We start from the raw sequence: 24,990 nt of genomic DNA, 5'->3' as shown, positions 1-24,990 counted from the left end.
CGGAGGCGGCGGAGGCGGCGGTGGTAGTGGTGGTGGTCGAGGAGGAGGTGGTAGTAGTGGATCTTATCAGGGTCCAAACTCGTACCAAACAAGTTCAGGCGGATACCATTACTAGCCGACACCGCATAAGTCATTACATATTATAGAATCAATCTTATTCCATTACAGTAATATCATTTAAAGGCGGACATATGTACATAAGAATATATCGTTTATGTAACTTTCTTATTTATATAAAATATGAGAACTTTATTTATGATTTGTTTTTTTTTCCCTACACTATTATTTAAAATTTTTTTGTTTTCTTTTTAACAATGTTGCTGTTGAATTTTAGTCATATGCATTTTTAATTTTTATTTTTATATATAGTTACATAAATTACATTTTTAATACAAATTCTAAATAACAAAATATTTTTTTTTAATTTAAACATATATATTCAAATAAATAACACATACATAAATTAAAAATTTCTATAACATTATACGTACATCAGAAAGAAATACCTTAATTATATTTACAAAAAAAATAATTTAATAAAGAAATTTATTTTTTTATGTTAAAATATTGCCTACTATTTACACATTTGTTGTTTGTGTAGTGGAATTTACCGTAGATTTTGTTAATTCAGTTCCTCTGGCAAATTGAATAAAAAGTTGTTCTAAAGTAGCAGATAAAACAGCATAATCTTGAATACAACTGTATTGTCTTTTTAAATCATTCATTGTATTATACATCTTTTCCCATGTCGTTCCAATATCATTTACGTGATATGCTATAAGTCCCTGCAAATTAAAAAATAAAATTATATTAGTAAATACTATATAAAGATGTACTTAAATGTTTCTCATAAATATAATTTACCAAATTCTCATCTCTAATTTCACAAAGTAGAGATGATTCTATAATCTTTTTTATATTGATGACATCATCATCCGTTCGACTTGGATTTAATTTAATGTGAATATCGTAACCAGCACCGAATCGTTGTTTCAATTCCTGACTTGCACCGATGCAAACTAATTGACCTTTCACCATAATGACTAATCTATTGCATAAAGCTTCGCATTCTTCCATGCTATTATGAATTTTTTTTTTTTTTATTAAATAGAATTTTCAATTGTAACAATATATATTATCGAATCAAATAAAATACCTATGAGAAGTAAGTATAATAGCTTGTCCCATTTTTTGACAAGACTTAAGTATATTCCAAAGCAATCTTCTAGCCGCAGGATCAACTCCCGTCGTTGGTTCATCCAATAAAACGAGAGTTGGATTTCCAATAAGTGCCATTGCAATGTTCAAACGTCGTTTATTACCACCGCTGTATGTATTGCTTGGTTGATGCATGCAAGCATTTAAATCTAGTACAACAAACACGTCCATAAAAATTTATATTGCAATTGTTTAAAATAAATTTTTTAATTTTTAAAAAATAAATTTACCGAGTCTATTAATCCATTTGTTAACTTCTAAATCTACTTTTGATTTAGGAATACCGCGAAGTAAAGCAAATAATCTTAAATGATCAAATGCATTCAAGGAATTGAGCAATGCATCAGTTTGTGGACAATATCCCATTTGAGCTAGATACTAAATGAAAAATTCATAAAAATATAATAAAAATAATGTACAGAAAAAAATATAGAAAAAAAAAAAAGAATAATAATATATTACATCTTTTCGATTAATATTAATTTCTGACTTTCCTAAGTACATGATACCACTATTTGGTATTTCTTCACCAGTTAACATTCTAAACGTGGTACTTTTTCCAGCGCCATTAACTCCAAGTAATCCAAAACATTCTCGTTGTTTTACTCTAAAACTAATTTCCTGCACTGCCATTAATTTCCCATAATATTTGCTCAATTCATAAACTAAAAACAGATTATCTTTGTTATTTTCTGGACTTTCTAACAAATTATTTTCACTAGTGGAAACTGTTTTAATTTTCTTCTTATTAATTTCTTTTGCTTCACCTAAATATAAATATAAATAATAACGAATAAATTTTCACTCCAATTCTTTATTCCAATTCAATATAATTAAAATAAATATTTATAAAAAATTATACCACGGTTTAATAATTTTCTAATTTCTACCGCTACTGCATGTTTCTCCTTTTTTACTTGATCATCTTTTATATCACATGGATTTTTTAAATTTTGATTCAATATTTTAGCATAAAATTTATGCGGTAAACGTTCCTCTAAAATAATGAGTATTGTGAAATATATTAATGGTGTGAAGGATAAATAAATAATGCATTCTTTCAAACTCATGTCATTATCATAATTAGAAAAATAAGAAAGTTGATTCTTGCATACTCCATCCACACAATCCAAACCTAAAGAAGATTTATGTTTTAATGTCTTATTTATGTTTAATATTTAGAACATAGAAAAATTATTAAAATATATATTAATAATTGGTACCGCAACATATATCCGAAAGAGCTAAACAAACTACATCTTGCAATCGATTTGGTAATCGACGACATCTCGCATTTTGTATAGCTATATTGAAAAAAGACAATTGACCATGAAATAGGCTCACATGAGGTATCAAACGAAATAGATTTTTCTGAATCGAATATAAAATTTTGAGATTATCAAAATTATGAATCACTTCGTGTAAAAGATATTGAAATAAAACTAAAATATAATAGAAAAATATTAGTTTACTTATTTCATTTTTTTCATATTTTTATGATATATAATGTAATGCAACTTACCAAATCCAACAGGTACAAGACTTAAAACAGTTATTATTGTGTTTCTTGATTTATTAATGAAACTGAAGATATATGATATGATTAAAGAATTTATACCAAAAAGAAATAGCAGTAATATCATCATAACTGAAAAAAAAAAAAAAATAAAAATATAAAAATCTATTTTTAACATATTTAATAATTATTATTAAAATTTATATTATTACATATTTCTATCATGTAATATAAGCGTATATCCAAGATGATATCCATAGCATAAAATCCTAATACAATAACAATTATGATATCTGTAAGAACTAATAAATCAAAAGTAAACATAGTAAACCAATATGAAAAAGACGTAACTCCTGTCATTCTTTGGAGTTGTTTCATTTTAGTCTCTGTTTCTTGAAAAGGATGGACTACAAAGAGTGCTACAGTAGGAAAGAAAAAACAGCAAAAGATCAATACTCTTGTCAAAGATTCATTTTCTGGCATGTATAATATTGTAGCAGACAATGCATTTGGTAATTTTTGGCTTGAAACATGAATAGAATATTCATCACCAGCTATACTTTTAATTAATGCATTTGATAATAAATTTATAGTTAATGGCACACTGTGAATTGCAATCCCAGAATAAAAACCATTAGCATATAAAATTCCATCAGAAATATTAAATTCTGCAGAAACAATATAATTATTACGATATTCTGCTATATTTTGGATAGCGCGATCCAATAAAGCTTGTGTAACGCTTATATTTTGTTCTATGTTTTCTGTAATTCCACCAAAATATTTTATTTGAATTGAATTTTCTGTTCCAATACTTTCGTTTTTAAAAGAATATAGAGCTTTTGGATGTTTATACATATTAAGTTCTAATGGAAATATATTCGTTGAATCACTAGGCATATCATAACTTAAGCCTATTAACATAACCGAAAAAAGTGGTAAAAGATATGTTAATATTATATTAGTTAAATTTTTCTTGGTGTATATCAATTTCTTATGATACAGCGCTAAAATTGTCTGTATGCATAAACTCCATCCTTCTATTTTTTGTGATGGAGGACAATATAATTCATTCAAATGCTTTCCGTTATCTTCGTTTTTAATTACTTTTAAGAATACTTCTTCTAAAGTAATTAATGATACACTAATCCCAGTAACTCCCAGATTTTTTTTTTGATTTTCAACATTATCTAAAGATTGTGGTAAAGTTTCAGTATTCGGTACACTTAAAACAATTTTCTCACTATCAACATTTATTTGTTGCGTCCTTGGATCAAATTTATTTATAATTTTTTCTGCATTACACCATGATTTTGTTGATAAAGTAACTTCGATATGACCATAACCATATTGTTTTTTCAAAAACATTGATGTGCCATAACATTTTAATCGTCCTCCGTGTACAATAGCAATTCGATCACCAAGTATATCAGCTTCTTCCATATTATGTGTACTAATTAAAATTGTTTTCTTTCCTCTTATTTTTAAAATAATATCCCATATATCTCTTCTAGTTTCAGGATCCATTCCAGAAGTTGGTTCGTCTAAAATTATAATATTAGCATCACCAATAAGTGCCATTCCAAGACATAATCTTCTTTTTTGTCCTCCAGATAACTTGTTTGGAAGAACATTTCTTTTTTCACGCAACTTTAATTTATCCAATAGGATATTAACATTTTGTTGGATTTCTTTTTGTGTTTTATTTGTACCTTTTAGCTAAAATATCATATATATCTTTTAATTTTTTTAATTAATAATGTAACGTTATTTTACTTCAAATGGATACTTACTAAACCAAAAAATTTTAATTGTTCAAATACACTTAAATCAGGAAAAACTATATTTTCTTGAGGGCATAAACCTAAATTGTTTCTAATACATTGTAAATGTTTTGCTATGTTTTTACCATTTATAATAACTTTTCCTTCAGTTGGACTTATTACGCCTACATAGAAAATATTTAAAAAACTTGAATGCATATATTTTATATATTATAAAGGAAAAAAACTTCTACCTGTCAAGATAGACATAAGTGTAGTTTTTCCAGCTCCATTATGTCCCAATAAAGCTGTTATTTGTCCTTTATATAAATCCATTGAAATTCCCTTTAAAGCTTGAACTGTCTATTACATAGATTAAATTATTACAGAATAAATATTATTATTATAATAACTATGATTATATGATAATAATAATAATTTATTAATTAAATTTAATTTATTAATTAAGTAAGCTAAAAAACTAAGTAGGTATTAATTAAGTAAGCTAAAAACTTACTGATTTTTGGAAACATGTATTTTTATATGTTTTTTTAAGATTACGGATTTGTATTCCAGGAATAAGTATTCCTTTTGCAATTGGCTCAAAATTTTCATTATCTATGTTATTATAATCAAAATCCTCTACGTTTTCATCAAGATTTATTTTATTTTTTTTTAAATACTATAAAAAATATTTTTTATTGTAAATAAAAACATAAAACATACAATGATATATTTTGAAGTCATATTTAGACATAACAAAAAAATTTACCTTTAAAAAATAAAATGGATCTTTACGAATACCATATTTTCCTGGGAGTATAGCATTAATATATACAGATAGTGAAAAATGTAATAAAGTACCAAAAATTGAAAAAATAAATATAAATCCAATACATCCAGTAATATTATATTGTGCATCTCCAACAATAAACATATTTGACCATTGAATACCAGTTACTATAAATTTTATATTATAATTAATATTTTAAAAGTTTCAAAATTATAATACAATATTAAAAAAAATGTACATACAGTGAGCTTCATATGCATTTACTTCTTCAAAAAATTTATATAGCAACATATTTGGAAATAATATTCCTAAATATGGTATTATTGAAAAGATTTCTTCTCGTATCAAATGTCCATGAAGCGAAAAAGAGGCAGAATAAATAATTGATAGTGTTATTATCACAAAACGTGCTAAAAAAAAATATTATATATTTTCATTTTTTAATTTATCATATTATATATATATTATATACATTTATTATGTTATTATAAATATTTTAATTTTGATTTTTTTTAAAAACTTACGTTACTTACGTTTTGAAAAATATGCAGCAATATGCATACCAAATGATATTAAATGAGCAATATGTGCTGTGAGTATTATCCAAAATATAAAAGTATTGCTATAGTACAAATATGGATCAACATTTCCAGAAAAAGTGTTTTTAAATAATATTATTATTGGTACTGTATAAAAAATACTAAATATAATGCCAACAATTAACCAACTTAATAGATTCTGATACTGTTTTACTCCATTCATTGCCATTAAAACATTTACACCAATATATTTTTCTTTTGTTGCATAATTTGTTTCTATACAAAGTGGTATTAAAAAAGCAATAACTGCAAACATACATATCACTAATCTTAATATTGTATCAGATTCATCTATTTTGACATGTGGAGGATAAGGCATTCTTTGTATTGACAGCTAAAATGAATGTAATAAATAATACAAAAAAGATTGATTTTATTATTTAATAATAACAACTATACTCATATATAATACCTTTATATCCATCATAGGATGCGATGCTATGTGATGTATAAAAGTTTCATCAACACATATTTGTAATTGCACAAATGGAATGGTATTTAAATATATGGTATGTACATTATAATGAGGTTGATCAAACATATTTTGGAATAATATATTTGGAATTTTGAAAGAATGTCTGATTTTATATCTTATGTCAGTTGTATTATATTGTTCAAAAACAAGAGCTAAAACATCTGTAGTAGGAGATTTGGCTTGCAACATTGTATAAGCATTAATCATATCATTCTCAGTTAAAAAACCAGCTACATTTTCATGTGATAGTTTTAAACACATACGAACATCTTCTAAAATATTTTCTGTGTATGAATTCTGTGGTACATAATATAATTGTGTAAATTCTCTATTTAATAATGTTAATTTTTTTTTGGTTTGTATAGGATAATATGTACTTTCATTAAATATAAGAGGTGGTTGCACGCTGAAATCTCTTATAGCTTGTATCAATATAAATAAGCTAATAGGTATCAAACATTGTAAAAATATTGTCGTTTTCCAATGCTTTTTTCTAACTATTAAATTTTTATATAAAAGCAAGCCAAAAGTTCTTAATTCCTTTGTCATTTTTAAGTCTTAGATAATTATATTTTATTAAAAATTTTTAGATTTAATAAAATCAATAACATGGTACATATGTTTCATATATATAAACTGATAAGTTATACAATGCCATTGAAAGTTCATAAAAGTACAATGAATTAATTATAAGGATTGATGTATGAATCAACATGTATTAATAAAATATGCTTTAACCTGTAACCTTGATATCCAAGTTATAAAATATTTTTTTTAAGTACAGGTTTGAAAAATTTATTTCATATATAATTTCATATTTGGTTTTTAATTTTTATAATTGTCATAATAATTAAATCTAAAAAGAAAATATTAGAATTATAAAATGATAATATAAATTTAATAATAAAGCAATAATATAAAATAATATATATATAAGGAAATAATAAATATATTTAAAATTTAAATACATATAATACATATAATTAATATATATAATTTTTAAATAAATGTTTTCTTAACTTTTTAATAATATCATCAAAATAAAATCATTAAAAAAATAAAATTATTAATTGTGTTCAAATTGTGTATCAAATCTTAATCTTAAATTGAATGATATTATTAAGATAAATCAAATAAGAAGCTCTATATAGAATTTACATATGCGATAAATACCTGTCATGTATCTTCTATTAAATTTGTAGCAAAGATTTTATAAAAATATTGATATCACTTTATCATATCTTTACATGTATATAATAATATCATATATATAATATGTTAATTTAATGTTTATAAATAAAAAAATTTAATGTTTAGCATTAAATATTTTATTGTTAAATATGCGTAATTATTATTGTTTTCTAAGCTTCGTTGCAATTGCCAATCTACAAAATGCAACTATATGTCATTTTTATACGTCACTATAGTTATGTTTGGAACTATTCATATTTCCCCTATCAGATAAAAACTTAAGATAATAATATCTTTCAAGATACGCAATAACAAATAAGTACCTGAAGCTATCCTACATAGTGAGGTTTAATGAAAGTATGAGAGAAAAAGCAGCCTTAAGAATAACACATGCTGTCGTCAGATTATGACGTATACAGTACTGTTATGCATATCAAACTGTGTTTCTGGTATCGGGAAATCATAACAGATACATCTGGCTGTTAGCCAGTAAAATTGAATGTGAAACATTTCGACAAGGATTTACACAAGACGTAAATACATTCAAATTTTTCTGTATTCAGTTTTTATAGTTACTTTAATTTAAAATTCGAGAAGCAATAAACAATTTCACGTAGTAATATAATAGATTAATGATTATTAAAGTAGATTTTTATCTAAATGATAAATTATATCCCTATAAGATATAAATAATCTGAACGATTATGAAACATATTTATTGTAATTTTATCTATCAATATTTAATTTTCTGTAAGGTTAAATAACGTGTTTATAACGAACATTTTGTGCTATGTATAACCATCGAAATGTAATTCTTTTTAGTAAAACATTTTTCATTATTTAAACAAAAAAATTTATGCATTTAAATAAAAATATAGAAATGAGTTACTTATATTTAATAGCAATATTTTTATTAAAAGTTATTTTAATCAAAAATTTTTATTTTTTACTAAATTTTTAAGAAAATTTTAATTATTTTTTATGTTTGCATGTTTTTCCTTTTTTTCTTTAATAGACAATGCCATGGATTGCTGTTATTCTAGCAAAGATGGAAGTCCCACAATTCAAAAAGAGCTTCCAAACATCTCTAGTCCAGAGATGTTCGATAGTGGAGATGAAGATGACAAAAAGGATAATGAAGAATTTATAAATGAAATACCAATAATAGTTAATGAAAAACTTGAAAAACCTTCTCAAGCTGACTTGATTGCAAAATCTGATAATGATATATTAGCAAAAATCAATAAACTGCTGAGTGGTGTACCACCACCACCTAAACTTACAATTTGTAGAATAGATTGCTCAGAATTATTATTACGTATTTATGAGAATCAACATTTATTTTGGACACCATTTGCATTACCAGAAAAATACGTACAGCAAGATCTAAATAGAGAATTCCCAGAACAACAAAAAGAAAATATTAGTACAAATAATTATCGACATATCAAAAGCACATCTAGAAATTTAAGTACTGCTTTTGATGCTTGTGATCCACAATATCAAAGTAATATTAGTAATAATATAGATACAGTAGATTTAAAAAATATTTGCAGTGATAATTTTAGAATAAAGAAAGCAGTTCCTAATAATGAGCAAGTACAAGCAACCACAAACAAGGTAAAACAAGAATCAGTTGTAATTGCACCACAACAATCATTACTTTATTATACTATTAATGAAAAAAATGTTAATACTTTGACATGGCCTGAAGCATATTATCATAAATTTCATGGAATACAGTGAGTACATTAATGTATATCTGTATATTATGATTTATAATATCTATATAAAGATACATAATAATACTTTTATGGTTTTAGTTATAACAGAAATAAAGCAGTTGAAGAATTTGAAAGCCTTACATCAAAATTATGTAGTAGGTATATAGGAGCTGAAACTCAATCTACGTGTACTGTATGGTTTTCTAAACCAGCACCAGGAAGTGCTAAAAAACGAAATCTTTTAGCTAATCGAAATAATGGTCAAAGTCCAGGAAAAAGATTAAGTCATTTAACAAAGAGACGAAAAGTATTCTCTAGTGCGAATTTACAAGGATTAGCTCTTAATAATAAAAAACTTTTAGTATTAAATATTAAGTACGTATCAAAGTTGTGAAACATATTTTGAAAAGATTTTATTAATTTAAAACTTATTAAATATAAATTTATTATTTTTTTTTATGTATAGAAAACCTACAATTAAAAAAGGCAAAAGTCCACGAGGTAAAAGTCCCCGGGGCAAAAGTCCAAGAGGAACTCCCAGAAGTTCAACAAAGAAAAAAGTGGCTCGACGACTTATTTTAGATGGATCTAATCCATTAAAATCTAAAATTGAAACATCTAAACGTGCACTTTTCCAAAGTCCTCCTCCTTCTGATCTACCTGGTCCGAGCAAGTTACTCGCAAATGATTCAAATTCTATAAGAATTAAACGTGCATTATTTACACAAAATATAAAAGAAAGTGATTCTGATAAAAGTCAAAATACTGAGGAATCAAGAAAAAGGAAAAATGAAGAAGAATTAGAAGGACCACGATGCAAATGGGCAAAAAGTTTATCTTTTGACTGCTCTCATGAATTGCATAATAATACAGTGTCTTCATGGGATAGACATTCATCTAGTAGTATAATTGAAAGAAATAAATCATCTTTGCATGAAGGAAGATGCGAACTTAGTGAAACTCATAGAAAGGTATTTTTGTTTAAGCACTTTAAAATATTTTTAAATAATTATCTTTAGTATAGCATAATATAAATACATATGTTTAGAAATTACTCTGGGCAGTAGCAGAGGCTTTACGAGATAAAGGAATAGGTATGACCCATCCACAATTTAAACAATATGCTACGAATTTAGCGCGAACTATTAAAAAACTTATGCCTGATCTCGAAAATAAGAATATTCCTCGCAAACCAGGAAGTACAAGTGATCGTATGTTGAAATTAGCAAAATATCACGTTTTGTTTGTAATTGATGCAAGACCAACTGATTAACAATACTCATTAATATAGTATATGAAAAAATTTTTACATAACTTTGCGCAAAATATATTATTTATCACAGAAATATCAATGATTATACATTGGTATTTATATGTAGAGATAATATATATATAATCAGTGATTTTTATTTATCTGAATATAGTGAGATATTGTATTAAAATGTATTATAACAAATCACATAAAACATTAATGTGTGATGTGTGAATGTTAGAATTGTTTATGGAATATCAAGATATTTTTTACTGCATAAACATAAACTAAAAGGTTATTTTTAATATACCTATTTTTTATTAGCGATAAAATAGTATATATATATATATATTTCACAACTTATAAATAATTAATAAAAGGTGCTTCTCTGAAACAAAACATAATTTGCAATTAATAAATTTTAAAAACAACACATGTGTACATATACATCAATCATAATTAGTATTGATTGTATCTAAAACGTTTAAGGGACGAGTAAAAAAATAAAGACTAATCGCATTTGCGATGCTTGTTTAATCTTCGACTTTTTATTCCGCATTTTGATGACCCACCCTGGCAATCACTTCATCCAATATTTGCGTTAATTCTTTATTTTCTTTAGTTTTCTGTTCAACCAATTCAGCTAATGAATTACTTTTTAATTCTGCTTTCCTTAGCATTGCATGAAGTTTCACTGTTTCATCTTCATGTTGTTTTCGTATAGCATCTAATTCAAAATTAGCTCTGAAATAATTTAAAGATATATTAAAATATTTTAATTTTTTTTTTCTTTCTTGATACTTACTTTTCAAGTTCGGTCATAGCATGATTCTTCAATTGATCGTATCGCGTTTCCAAACATTTTATCGTTTCCATATTTTCCTGAATACTTTCTTTTAATAATGTTTCATTACTTTTACATGTGGATACAACTCCTTTAAGCCTCTCATACTTTTGATGAACATCATTAAAAGCGGCCTCTGTATTGTTTAAATGAACATTTGCAACTTGTAGTTCCTCTTGAAGTTTTGCTTTCTCTTGTTCAAAATTCGTACGATCCCTTTCTTTTTCCGTGAGTAGTCGACTAATCGATTTTTCATATTCTTCAACTACAACACTAAAAATATTCCAAAAATAATATATTTAATTATATATTATTATTATTATATTATTATTTTAATATTATTATATGTTTTATAAGTTTTAAATAAACAACATATAACTTACGTCATTTGAGATTTACTTTTTATTTCTTGTGCTATTTGTGCTTGTAATTTATTAATTTTTTCTTGAAAAGAAAAATTGTCATTCTTTTGCTTCTCTAATTCAGCTTCATATTCTTTTTTTTGTTTTTCTAATTCTTTTTCTAATTGCAATACAGTTGTCCGTACTAATTCTAATTCCTTACTCATATTAATATCGATAATAAGTGAAGTATCGGATTTCGATTCTTCTACAGATTCTTCCTATGTAATAAAAAATATTTATGTATATTTATCTAATAATATTATTAGCAAATATATAAAATACATACTTTGATTGCTATTTTCTCTTGAATTTCATTCGTTTTCTGTGTCATTTTTGTAGAAACAGGACTATAAAAAAGTAATCTATCGATAGCTGCTATAGCAGGATTACGTTTAGATATATCAATATTTTCTGATATATTTTCACTTTTGCCGTTTTGTTCCTCGTTTATAGATTGTGTATTACCTTGAGGTAACATACTGGTATCAGCTACCAATGGATCAAATTTTACATACAAAGAATCGGTTCTGAAGCGATTAATAGTTTTCTTGTTGTCGTAATTTGTCAAAAAGTCGAAACTCGTAGGATCTTGAAAGACTACGATATATAATAATTATTAATAAATATTAATTTAAATTATTAATATATTTATCGATATTTAAAAATTTTCATATTAAAAAACACTTACTTTCAGATGTTGCACTAACGAAGGGATTGTTATCTTCTGAACACTCCAATGAAGATTGAAAAATATCATTGGCGACTTGTTCAGCAGCAGATTTCAGTTCTTCGAAATTTGGCTGCTCAATGTTAAACGTATCTAATGATGTGCTCTGTCGTTGCGGTTTAAAATCCGTATATTGTTCTACTTCCGATACAGTTTCTAAAGTCAAAGAAACATCTTGTAAAATAATAGTAGTATCTAACTTTTCTTCGGAAGACCCGTGTTCTTCTATTTCCTGATTTTCTTCTTCTTTTATAGAAAAATTTATTACATTTGTCTGACTCGAATCATTCACATTTTTCTTATCAAAACAATCATCTGAGATAATAGTTCCTTCTTCTTTCTTTTGAAAAGCAATATCGTTTACCTTGAAGCTATCTTCTTTTGGCGAAGAAAGATTGACGTTTTTAACAATATCGTTATTTTCAATTTCTTGACAAATATCTTTAGTTAAATTTTCCTGAACTTCAGGCGTTTTTGATTCAACAGAAGAAATATTATTTAAATAAATTTGCTCATCGTTTACAACATTATTAGAAAAATTCGGTGAATCTGATTCTGTCAAATTATTATTTTTATTTTCTAATTTTTGAATGGAATTTGTCAATTCAGAGTGCGAAGATATATTTATTGCTACATTAGAATTATTTGCCAATGAATTTTTTACATTATCATCGACTTCTTGAGTATCGCTTACATTCAATTTCGAGGATTCTGTACTGGTCAGTAAGGAAGAAAACGTCGGTATACTAGGTAATGACGGTTCTTCACCATATTCCGCGAATACAGAAGTTGAATTGCATACAGAATTTACAATGTTATAAGGTATAAAATCCACAGGCAAAGAATGATCTTCGCTTGAGTTATTCTTTAATATACTAGATTCTTCTTCTTTAGTAACATCTGTGATTTCTTTACTGGATGATAAACATACAAATGTCGAATTTAAATTAGATTCCTCTGTATTATGACATTGTGACAGTGAAGCTTGATCATCGCCATTAAAACTATTATTGGCTTGATGATTATTTAAATTATTATTGTTTTTAGGAGATCTTTCTATATCTATTTGTATAAAACTATTTCTCCTATTTGATACAATTGCTACAGGAAGAGGTTCTCTGATGCAAACTGTACCTAAAAGAGATCGTTCCTGTATATTTTGTGTAGTATTAATCGGTGAGTCTACAAATTCATGAGTCTCTAAATTGTTTTCAACGATTTCAATTGCCTTTTGAAAATCATCCGTCAATGAGATCTCAGTTGCGAGATTTTTAGTGTCATTAGCTGCTAATTCATCAGTGGCAGATGCGAATGTTTGATCTTGACTGAAGTCCTGAGAATTTTCAAGTGTACTAAATGAATGTTCGTCTTCACTGTTTAAATGTATTGTCGCACAACCGGTAATCAAATCGTCCAAGCCAGATATATTTGAATTCACGTAAGAATTATTCTGAGGACTCGAAGGTACAGAGTCTGGACAGATACCGCTGCTACTCTTTGTACTTAAAGTACTATTGAGACTTTGAAAACTGCTAGATGAGGATAGACTTTCTGGATTCGTGTAGGTGATCGATCCAACATCAGCGAACTCTCGAGCAAATCGAACTTTCACCTCATGCTCCGCACTCTTCGACACGGAATTGTCGGTACCGCTCTAAAAAACAAAAAAGATGCATTATTAAAATAAACGTTACATGTTATATTCATTTTATAATTCATCTTTTTTTTTTGATTACTACTATTTTTAAAAAAATTATAATATACCACTTTTAACGATAAAAATAAGTCATTAATTGCTAATTCTATAAATGGTTTTTTATTATTAAAAATTTGCAAAAATTATTAGATAGTTTTCTAAAAAATTCAAAAATACGAATGAATCACGATAATGATAATACAATCTTTCTAAATCAACTCTAAAATCTTTCAAAATCTTCAACCCTCATATTCACATTAATTAACGCAAAATTTTCCGTTAAAGCTTACGCTTGAACGCGCTTAAAGAAATTACATCTACCCTTGCCAATTCACAAACGCGACAAGATGCGCATTAATCAAGCTTTTCACTAGTTAGACACAAAATACCGGCGACGTGGGCGATGGCAATGGTGATGGCGACATCGATGTCCTTGCTGGGATTGCAACAGCTCGATGAAGCAATTTATTGATATACTCCATATTTTTACGAAACAAATGTAGAATACAGATGTGTTCGACGAACAGTCCTTTTGTTCACTGAGAAAATTTGCATCAGCTGATTTTGGTGTCGAGACTTGCTGATTTCTTTCAGAAATTGCGCAACTTCTTCGTTGCTCAGACTAATTATAAAATATAACGCGGGCTACGTCACGAAGAGAAGGAGACCAGATTTTGTTTTACCAGATCTTGTGCCAGTCTCGCATGCGAATCCATGCCAAGAACAGTTATGAGTAGACGTGTCCCGCGATAAAAAAGAATCTCTCTGATCGTATCGATGATGGCGCGATCGTGTTTCGCGGTGAAAAGTTAAATTATTGAATCATCGACAAAATGTTCATTTCAATTTTAGTTTAAATTTAGTTTCAAGAGCGAAAAATTTTTGCATAAAATTTTTTACGATTCAGAAAAATATACAATCTTGGATTAAAAATTTTCGAATTTTTCATAAAAGAAGATAAAGAAAGAAATTTTATACCTTATATTAATGAAGAAAACCAGTGAAATAAGTTTAGATAAATCTAGATCTATTAATTTTTCTATAGTATAGTTAGCCGAATAAAATAGAAAGTTAAATGCAGAATAGAAATGACTATTGACTGATGTATTTGATTTGCTTAAACCAAATTTAAAATTGAGGTAATTTTTTACAAAATTTGATAAAGTGAGTAAGTTTGTTATTTTAAACTTAATGGAATAGAATTTTTGGTAATTCTGTAATTAGAAATAGATGTTTCACGAAGATTACCTTAAAAATGAAATTCCCCATGACTTCCCAAATAACCTCCACTTTCGGCTGTCACTGCTGGCCGATATGAGGCCATATTTACACGCGGGTTCACAGAACCCCACGTAGTGAACTTTCTTTCTTTCTCCCCGCCTATATATCCTCACCCCTGACACGTTTATTTCCGACGATACAACGCATCTTTCGTTTATCATTCACCCTTTCGCGGTCTCGTGTATTTTTTCTTCGGCCTTCTCTCGGACGATTTTCTTTCCGCCCGATCCTTCTTTCACCAAGAGAAGAAAGAAAACTCTCGATAATACGGATTATTTTCACCTTTTATAGTCTCGAACATTTGATCAGAAAGCGAATGAGATCATTCAGTTAACAAATTTCTATCAGATATTTTCTTGGATTTATTAAACGTAAGATTTACTGACTTCAAAGAACTTGCTAATTCAATGATATTTTTCTAAGATATAACTAACATTCGTTTCAATTATTCGATGTAAAAAGATTTCACTCTCTCTAATCTATTTGTTTCTTATATCTAATAAAATTGAGTCGCCCAAATTATTCTGAAAAATTTTCACTATGTAATTTCACTCGAAACGAGAAAAAATGAAGATGAGGTATAAATTTACTTTATTATGTCATAATCATATTTAATTACAATTTCTGCATTTGATTAAAAAAGTTATCATAAATGTTTGCTTTTGATTTGATTAAATATTTGAAAACAAATCGCGAACAGAATATGATGGATCAATTTTTGGAATGGAAAACAGATGCATTTAGAAAGTAGAATAAACTGCGCATTAATCTAACACACTAACCATTATGCATTTATTGCTTAAATTATATACTTTTTTTTTATGGAATAAGTCATTAATTATATGAATTGATGTTTTTTTTAATCTGCCATGTTGCTTTCATTATAATTATATAATTGTTTACGCTGCATATGAATTATATATATATATTTCCAATACTAATATATATATTTTTTCCAATACATTATTATTTAATTATGTATACTATAACAAATAATATATAATAACAATACGATCATAAATACTTGAAATAGTTAATTGAACGGAATATATTTGACTATGTATAATCATATATAATTCATAATCATATATATTATTATTTATCACATTATGATATATTTTTATATTACTATATTACTATATTTTATATTACTATATTATATTTTTTTTTATATATATTTTATATTACTATATTACTATATTTTAATTATATTTCTTATAATTTCACATGAAATGAAAAATATTTATGAAAGGTAATATCATAAATTAATATAACCCACATACAGCATATACATGAAAATAATAATTGTGATATTTTTTTTTCATATAAATTAAAAAAGAATATAAATCTTGTTTAAAATTAAAATATGGTAATAATTTTGTAAAACAATATGTAACATTGAAGGTTAATACACAATATGATAATTAATTTTTAATATCTTCAATTAGAGATTATTGGGAAATAGATTGATGAAATAGATTGATACAGAAAAATAAAATGAATGCTAATTTATAATATAAATAATTGAATTTGTACTAATATATATGTAAAAATAATTTCAAAATAAAGTTATTTTTTCAAAAAGTTTTGAAAACATTTCAAAACTTTTGCTTATTTGAAACACGTTCTTCTTCTTAATATGACGCAAACAACTTCAATTATAGATTCGCGGAAAATCGATTTAAAAAATATAGAAACATTGAAAAATGCTGATTGAATGATTGTAGAAATATACTAGAGTAAAAATATCATTCAGATAAGCCGATAACAAATGACATTTTGAACGTCATGCATTTTATCAATTGAAACAAACACATAATTTTCTAAAGAATGTATAAAATATCTCATATTTAGATAATATCATAAATACGCAATATGTTTAATATTTATTTTCTTCGTCTTTTTAATAAGAAATATAAAAAAATATATAAATAGTTTCGTTTTTTTATAGATTATTTTGTGAAATAATATAATTATCTAGATAATTTAAAATTTATATACTTGACATTAAAATCATTAATTATTCGATCTTAATCATGTTAAATAATAAAAATATTTCCATAAACAGTAGCATATTATTGATAATTATTATATCATGGTAATCTTGCTTATTAAACTTATAATATAAAGTGAACGTGTTCGCTTGAGCTCACCGTATACGAAGCGTTCAAGCGAGCAAACCAATATAATTTCCTTCGAAACTCGAGAAGCTCGTAGTCTCCTTATTCGGAGTATTCTTGACATTATCGAGACCGCAACACGTATTATCCCTATGACTCATTCCCATCTTATGATGACAGAGAGAATCACAGACATTTCTTTTTCAAGGGGTGTGTCTCTTTCTTTTTCTTTCTCTCAACCCTATATCTCCGTTCTATTTCTTTAAAAGTTATTTTCAACATCGATTCCAATCAAATCCAGAAAAAAATAAAATGTTTTCTATAAACCTTCACTTGATAGAAAATAGCATTAAAAATAAATAATGCGAAATTAGGTCTGAGACAATAGATCATCATCTTCTGTTTATCTTTAGTCTCTATAGGAAAGATTTATCAGAAGACACTCACCAAGCCTAATGATCAATGAAGGATATCTCTGGTTGAAATTCTAATATTAGCGCACTACATTCTCCAGTCGATACTCTAGATATCCACCACTACCACAGATTTCTTGCGATGGCACGCGACCATATCTGTACGCGTGTGTAAATGTAAAAGCACCATGACGAAACACGACGATGCTGCCAAAATACAAGCGCCTCACCTTTCGAGATATATGCGATTCTGCTAATCCGTCAGGAACGTTTTACTAAATCGCGTCTAGCATGGAGCGAACTGTTTCTAGATTGTAAAGAATGATCAATGATGTGAGAGTCATGGCCACCGTTTTGCCGATGATACGCGTAACTAACACTTGCTGCTTGTAGGCCGCTGTCGTAACGTCGAACCGCGCACACGCCACACGGGCATTATGCTACAAAGATCACCAACTATGGAAGTGGTGGGACACAATTCATGATATCGAATAGTATGATGGTGTGGCGCTATCTGGAGTGACATGTAGATACTTAAATGTTCGATGCTAAGTAGATAAAAAATGAGAAAATGTTCGAATCAACAAAAAATTAGACATTATTAAAATAGAATAAAGAAAAAAATAATAAAATTGAAAAGATATTATGAAAACTAAATGATATGATATATCGTTTTTTTTTTTTATGATTCTAAAAACTTCTTTGAAAAGTTATTTTTTCGAAATCAATGTAATTATTGCTTGCAGTATATGTATATAAATTAATTAATCTTGAATATAATCAATACTGTTTTTGCAGAAAATTGTACATTAAATCTGACATGATCAAATCTTGTACCAAATTAAGAAAAAAATTAAGAAAATATTTAAAGAAAACTTAATAAAATCATAAAAAATGAATAAAAGAATATAAGAATATAAAATCATGAAATATTTTAAAATATGAATATATACTATTATATATCCATTAATATATTTATAAATATAAAATGTAAATAGAGCATATATTATTTTTTTATAATAATTATAATAACCGGTTTCATTTTTATATTACTGATGACAAACTAGTTTCTGATTCATGTACAAGAAAGAATATAAAATATTATAAAAACTTTAGATTAATAACCTAATGTATTAAATATTAATTATATTCTTTTTAATTTTTCCATTCAGCACGCAGTGATAGAAATTATATCTGCAAGTTATATATAATTATATATCCGCCAAATATATTTAAATTATATTATATATGTGAAATTATAAGTAAGCATTTTTCGTTCATTCTTTTTAGATGTTAAAGAAAGATATTCCCACACGGGGAAGCAAAACTTATTTTCGTTTCAAGGTGCTCCTGGAGATTCAAGGTTTATTTATAGGGATGCTTTGATACGACTGTTTGCAATAAAAACATAGAGCAAAAGCAACCGGATAAAAAAGATAACTGATAAGAACGCAGAATATGTTGACTTAAAGTTCATTGTCATGCGCATTGGCAAAACGTTATCATTTGTAAGAACATCATAAATACCTTGCAATTATGAAGAGATGCAGTGATTTCACGAAGTACTACTCGAGTTCCTTCACGAACCGAACCATTAATGTTCCTTGGATTTGACATCCTGATATTTCACAATTTTAATACAAATTTTTTAATAATTTTATTAAATACATCCGTCGTTGTGCTTTATAATAGCAAATATAATAAAAATTAAATTGAGTAATGAAATGTATTGTAAACAAGTTAAATGAATGAACACTAATAATTGTTAATATTAGCATTCACACTGCATCTTGTTCAATGTTATGAAAAAACACGAATTTTTTCGAACATATATTCGCGATAAATATAAACTTTGTAAAACTCGGATTTAATATAATATTAAAACAAGAAAATGACTACGTTTCGTTGAAATTACGCACATACATTTCACAATACCTTCACTGTTACAACGTTAAACACGCAACCGCTTTCTTAACGGCCGTCTGGCATTTGACAACTTGAATATAAACGCATCAACCAATCATATTGCATTATTGTATTTCTAGAGGGAACGCTTGTGGCGCCACGTTATTTTTTTTTTTTTTACGGTCGATAATATCGATTTCAACATTCGATCATCGTAAGTTTAATAATTTATATCATAAATAAATAATGAATAAATTTCATATTTTTTGTTTATTTTATAATAAGAATTATATGATTAATGATCGGATTTACAAATATTTATTGTCAAATTTTTCATACAAATATGTATAAACAGCCGTGTCTCTATATGCAAGGCAGTGTAAATTGATCACGAAATTTTTAATCATATTTTAATAATTAATAGTTTTATATCTTCACTCGTGCATTCATTCCTTCGTCTGTATTTTTTATTTTTTTAATTATTAGTACTTCACAGTATACATATACATAAAAATACATTCACCCAGCTTAATAACGCATTGTTATAATACGTTGCGTTAAAATAAAGCAAAATATATAAAAGAATACTATTCACAATGTTTTTTTTTATCTTAGTACTAATAAAAATATTATTTTTAAGGACACTTTTCGCAGACATTAATATTGTCTAGATTTATGAAAATGGTAATTATCCTAAAATTTTAATATAATGTATTATCAAGTTTCACTGCATGAATATAATCACAGAAGATAGCCATAGGCTTTCATGTAAGTTTACATTCCTCTATGCAAGGCACTTCTTTTAAACGTTCACAATAAAACAAATAATATTAAATAAATTCAGTATCACTATGGACATTATTATAGAAAGTGATTAACATCTTGTACTATAAGTTTTACTATTACATGATGATATATTGGGAAGCACCATATTATTTACGATAACATACAGTATATTCTGTCATTACCGTGCACTTATGCAATCCCATAGCTTAATAATACATTGTGCATCTTTACAAAAGGCAAAACTGTTTGAAGCAGTTAATGATATTTCCCAAAAAACATATATAATACATTACTATATTTAATTAAAATCATTCACCAGCAGTTAGTAAATGAAATGCTTAATCAAAGACTATGAAATATTTATAAATATTTGATTACGTATATGGATGTAATTGTGGTGGAGGACGTGACGGTGTAGTTGAATTTTTTTGACTACTAGAAGGTGGAGTTAAAAGACCACTTTCATTTGGACTCTGTCTACCAGATTCAACATTAGAATCAGATTCATTTGTATCAGTAGAAGGTATTTCATCCACTAATCGTTGCTGTGCCTTTTCTAACATGTTTAAATCTACAACATGAGTCTGTATACGATGTGATTCATCCATTACTATATTAGGCACTGTTGCTTTAAGTCCAGATCCAGAATGAGACTCTACAGGTGTTATTGCAGACCTTAAAAGGCACTGAGAATCTTCTTCAGCAGTTGTCATTGCAAATGGAGTAAGCCACTTGACACAAGGTGCAAGCTGCTCCCATGGAATGCGTGATACTCTTAAAGCACATTCTCTTCCTTGTGTATGATAAATAGCTGCTGCAGCTATATGACTATAAGGGAATTTTAAACTTCCTTCATCTAATGTAGCTAAATCTAATAATTGAGCTGCCTGAGAATATTGTAAACCTCCATATTGTGGATAAATAAATGCATTTGGTCTTGACCAATCGCCTGATTCAATTTGCATATAAATATTCAACCAGCCAGGAGCAGTTACTGGAGATAAATTCCATCCAAGACCTTTTAAAATCACTAATTCTTTTCCCAAGATTTCTTCTTCTGTGCATGCTCCATCAGTAACATAAGCAAATTCTGCTATTTTAGGTGGATAAATTTCTTCAACCTATAAAAAAAATAATTAATTATTAATTTAAAAATCATTTATTTATTTATTTGAAAATCATAAACATTGAAATTTGAAACATACAAACCTTAGCAGCTATGAAAAGACATGTAATGCCTATTAATTGTAATTGATTTTTGGGTACATTTTGATGAATAGATAGATATCTGTCTATGTAATCCATTGCAAGATAATAAGTCTCTCTATGTAGTTTGTATACTTCACAAACTTCAATCAACCAATCTAACAAAATTGCTCGCATTCTTGGCTGTAATGTTGGATGCCTTTGAAACATTTGTGGATTCCTTTGAGTAATAGTTTTTTGATCTCCCAAACACATAAGAGACCAAACTTGAGAACCATCAGCCCAAGGAAATGATGGTAAAGGACTTGGTCTATTTGATGTATTATTAGAAGATGATGGTGTTAGAAAACATGTTGAAGTTCTTAATTCAGACCATGTAGCTGGCTCTTGTTGCTCTTTCAATGGAGATATTTGATGTTGTGTGCATGAATTTTCTAAAGGATGTACTGTATGACAAGACTCTGTATATGATACATGTGATAATGCTGGTATTTTACTTGGTGGATATACATTTTCTGAATCTTCAGAAATATCTGTTGCTCTTCTTTTACGCTTTGAAGACTGTGTTACTAGTTTGCCACCTTGTAAATAAGTCTGTGATTTTTTCCCATGTAAACTGGACAAAATTAAATAAAAAAAAAAATTATTTTATATTAGAGAGATTATCATAATAATATTAAAATCCTTTTTAATAATGAACAAAAAAATTCCATATCTTTGTAAAACAAGTGAAAATATTTTTGGAAGGTAACAGAATTACGTCTTAATTAACGTCTAATATTTTTTTAAAGTTATGTACATTGCATAGATATATTATAATTTATTGTACATGTTTACAAAGAATTTAGGAAATCATAAAATAAAAATTCATATATATATTATTCATATAACATTATTAAAGCTTCTAAATGGTAAGTACTAAGTAAAGAAGGTTATACATACATAATTCTCAATTTTTTTTTTTAATTAGAAAGTCTAGAAAATTATTTGGATTAATTAAATCTATTTTAAATAAATTTCATATGTTTTTGAAGAAATATTGAAAGAATTGAATTAAATTTTAAGACCAAATAGAAAGTTATTCGCTCACCTCGTCTGTGGCATTTTGCTCTGAAATTGTCGACGTGTTCAAAAAATATTTCGAACGAGAATGGGCCTTTTTAATATGAACACAAATTGATCAATATTTTATTTAAGCATTCACTTAATTATTTTAATATATGCTGAGTAATTTTGCTAAGAAAATGCCGAAAAGTAAAAGAGCGCGCAAAGCTCACACGCACCCGATCGCCATAATGCACGTATACTTGGCTTCGTTTGATTCAATATTTTATGTCATAACTTTTTATTTATAAAATGTTTTGTAATACGAAAAGTCTTTAAAGTCTTTTCTGATAGAATTTCAAGCCTCGAGATATCACAGAACAGTAATTCTTCAAAAAAATACGGGACGTGGAACTCGAAGCGCGGGAGACCAGCGCGCGAAACGATGACCAACCCCTGCTTGCAATCTGCCACTGTCACGCCCTCTATATGTATAACATAACCTCAAAGGGGCAAAAAAATTCTAAATTTTTAACTAAATAGCTTCTTCGAAGTTCTATCATTTAATTTCAACACATAAATATCATTATTTATATATATATACATTGAATTTAAACACTACACAATCGTGGTGCAACGTTGGCGTCCTTTGACAGACGCCTTGTTCTTATTATGTTTTTACGAAGTAAAATATTATAAAAAATTGCACAAATCACTATCCATTAACCGGGGGAAGTATATTTTATTCGAATAACGCGATACATTCGTACTAAAACACTAAATATTACATATAGTCGATACATAAATCCAAGGAATCACAGCACCCACGCGTTCTGCGCAACTACGTTTCCCGCTCGATTTTAACACAACTTTTTCAAAGAATATGAAAAAATATTATTACACTTAAACACATTGTATATAATTAAACTACAATAGCTTTGTAATCATGTAAAAACAACTATATACATATAAAATAATACTTTTAAATTGCGAAGTGAAGTTTACAAATTACTTTCGCGGGAACGCCAAACCTGCAGGCACCGGTCGTGTATTTATGGCGCTGCTGTGCATTAGTATAAGCAATTTCTATTGGTCGCAGTGAAGAGCACAGCTGGCGCTCAGCTGATCTACCGTACACACACACATGTATCAATGCATGCATCCACTTACGCCCTGACCACGCGGGAAATATACGCGCGTAAATTGTTTCTTCTTTGAACATAAGTTATAATTATAAAACATAAAAATAATAAGACAAAATTTTTTGTTATAATTCTTTAGATATTATGAATTAATAATGTTTTTTTAAATATATATATAGTTTATTTAATTATATTAAAAATATTTATATTTTAGTATAAAATATTTGTTTGTTTATTAAAATAATATATCTATAATCATTCACATATTACTAATATCAATCTGAATCGAAAAAACTAACAAAAAATTAATTTTCTTAATGTAATCACAGATAAAATATAACGTAGATTTAACATCTTGTAGAATAATATTATATGAACTGAAATACTGATCTTATAAAATCAATGGTTGTTTTGCGCCCTCTGTAATTTAGAATACTATATTAGGTACTATATTTTGTCAGAGATGAAGTATAAGATAGATTTATCACCCTATGAAACTTCATGTTCATATTCTAATATACCGATTATACAAAAAATTAAAAATTTTATGATTTTTATATACAGTATAAATTTTAGAAATCAATAAATGCAAAAAATTCTTATTTTTTATACTTATAGTTTAGTGTAAATATTAAAATTATACGTATTAGATAGCACATATTTTAACAAATAATAAATTTAAAAGTAAATTCCATATTGTCCAATGATAAAGTTTAAAGTTAATAATTTGGAAGTATAAAACAAGATTCAGAATAGATCTAACATCTAATACAATTTTTTTTCAATAGTCTAAAATTATTTTCTTTACTATTTTAATTTCTTTTGTCATTTTCAATATTATCGGTTTATTACAGAATAATATTAGATTTATATAAAAATAAAATTAGATTG

General features: G+C 26.8%; 5 protein-coding genes across 6 annotated transcripts in view; 2 read left to right on the top strand and 3 right to left on the bottom strand.

The window, feature by feature from the left end:
• The window catches only part of LOC102681145 (pupal cuticle protein 20-like), a 4,504-nt gene extending 4,252 nt beyond the window's left edge, over nucleotides 1–252 (top strand). The window contains exon 5 of the mRNA XM_031515399.1: nucleotides 2–252. Coding sequence (XP_031371259.1) covers nucleotides 2–115 — 114 coding nt within the window. The 3' untranslated portion in view covers nucleotides 116–252. The remainder of the gene's footprint in view (nucleotide 1) is intronic.
• A 76-nt stretch (nucleotides 253–328) lies between these two features.
• On the bottom strand, nucleotides 329–7,148 carry LOC102672879 (ATP-binding cassette sub-family A member 2-like). Its single transcript, XM_006610047.2, has 16 exons — nucleotides 6,302–7,148; nucleotides 5,824–6,223; nucleotides 5,533–5,700; nucleotides 5,270–5,457; nucleotides 5,015–5,179; nucleotides 4,752–4,860; nucleotides 4,528–4,682; nucleotides 2,947–4,453; nucleotides 2,741–2,866; nucleotides 2,442–2,660; nucleotides 2,081–2,353; nucleotides 1,681–1,985; nucleotides 1,449–1,596; nucleotides 1,157–1,367; nucleotides 865–1,078; nucleotides 329–785 (listed from the first exon to the last, which is right to left on the bottom strand). Exons 1-16 carry the CDS (start codon nucleotides 6,911–6,913, stop codon nucleotides 579–581), a joined length of 5,007 nt encoding a protein of 1,668 aa, XP_006610110.1. The 5' UTR covers nucleotides 6,914–7,148; the 3' UTR covers nucleotides 329–578.
• A 694-nt stretch (nucleotides 7,149–7,842) lies between these two features.
• LOC102673186 lies at nucleotides 7,843–11,068 on the top strand. Of its 2 annotated transcripts, none has more exons than XM_031515402.1 (5): nucleotides 7,843–8,363; nucleotides 8,571–9,297; nucleotides 9,379–9,654; nucleotides 9,746–10,250; nucleotides 10,328–11,068. In XM_031515402.1, exons 2-5 carry the CDS (start codon nucleotides 8,579–8,581, stop codon nucleotides 10,550–10,552), a joined length of 1,725 nt encoding a protein of 574 aa, XP_031371262.1. In that variant the 5' UTR covers nucleotides 7,843–8,363; nucleotides 8,571–8,578; the 3' UTR covers nucleotides 10,553–11,068. The 2 variants fall into 2 exon arrangements, with proteins under 2 accessions (XP_031371262.1, XP_006610113.1); XM_006610050.2 differs by having other exon boundaries at nucleotides 7,856–8,088.
• LOC102673405 (probable WRKY transcription factor protein 1) lies at nucleotides 10,667–14,772 on the bottom strand. The gene is given in 7 exon segments (XM_006610052.2): nucleotides 10,667–11,275; nucleotides 11,337–11,648; nucleotides 11,759–11,997; nucleotides 12,066–12,376; nucleotides 12,468–14,160; nucleotides 14,592–14,712; nucleotides 14,714–14,772. Coding segments are annotated over 7 exon segments (2,916 nt in total). The 5' UTR covers nucleotides 14,758–14,772; the 3' UTR covers nucleotides 10,667–11,079.
• Nucleotides 14,773–20,216: 5,444 nt separating this feature from the next.
• LOC102672477 (G1/S-specific cyclin-E1) lies at nucleotides 20,217–24,012 on the bottom strand. Its single transcript, XM_006610045.2, has 3 exons — nucleotides 23,004–24,012; nucleotides 21,917–22,529; nucleotides 20,217–21,828 (listed from the first exon to the last, which is right to left on the bottom strand). The coding sequence occupies exons 1-3, from the start codon at nucleotides 23,015–23,017 to the stop codon at nucleotides 21,082–21,084; spliced, it is 1,374 nt and encodes a 457-aa protein (XP_006610108.1). The 5' UTR covers nucleotides 23,018–24,012; the 3' UTR covers nucleotides 20,217–21,081.
• Nucleotides 24,013–24,990: the final 978 nt, after the last annotated feature.

This window comes from Apis dorsata, unplaced genomic scaffold (genome assembly GCF_000469605.1).
Source record: "Apis dorsata unplaced genomic scaffold, Apis dorsata 1.3 scaffold_68, whole genome shotgun sequence".
Taxonomy (NCBI): domain Eukaryota; kingdom Metazoa; phylum Arthropoda; class Insecta; order Hymenoptera; family Apidae; genus Apis; species Apis dorsata.
Note: the sequence above shows the minus strand (reverse complement) of the source record. Positions and strands in the feature narration are given on the sequence as shown.

Bases quoted from the DNA above. Each gene is read 5' to 3' on its own strand.
- LOC102672879 (XM_006610047.2), bottom strand. From the start codon at position 6,913: ATGACAAAGGAATTAAGAACTTTTGGCTTGCTTTTATATAAAAATTTA. The intron at 4,861-5,014 runs GTAAGTTTTTAG...TCTATGTAATAG, and splicing joins ATACATGTTTCCAAAAATCA to ACAGTTCAAGCTTTAAAGGG. The intron at 4,454-4,527 runs GTAAGTATCCAT...ATGATATTTTAG, and splicing joins AATTAAAATTTTTTGGTTTA to CTAAAAGGTACAAATAAAAC.
- LOC102672477 (XM_006610045.2), bottom strand. The intron at 21,829-21,916 runs GTTTGTATGTTT...TTTTTTTTATAG, and splicing joins GTCTTTTCATAGCTGCTAAG to GTTGAAGAAATTTATCCACC.
- LOC102673186 (XM_031515402.1), top strand. From the start codon at position 8,579: ATGGATTGCTGTTATTCTAGCAAAGATGGAAGTCCCACAATTCAAAAA. The intron at 9,298-9,378 runs GTGAGTACATTA...TTATGGTTTTAG, and splicing joins CATAAATTTCATGGAATACA to TTATAACAGAAATAAAGCAG. The intron at 10,251-10,327 runs GTATTTTTGTTT...ACATATGTTTAG, and splicing joins TTAGTGAAACTCATAGAAAG to AAATTACTCTGGGCAGTAGC.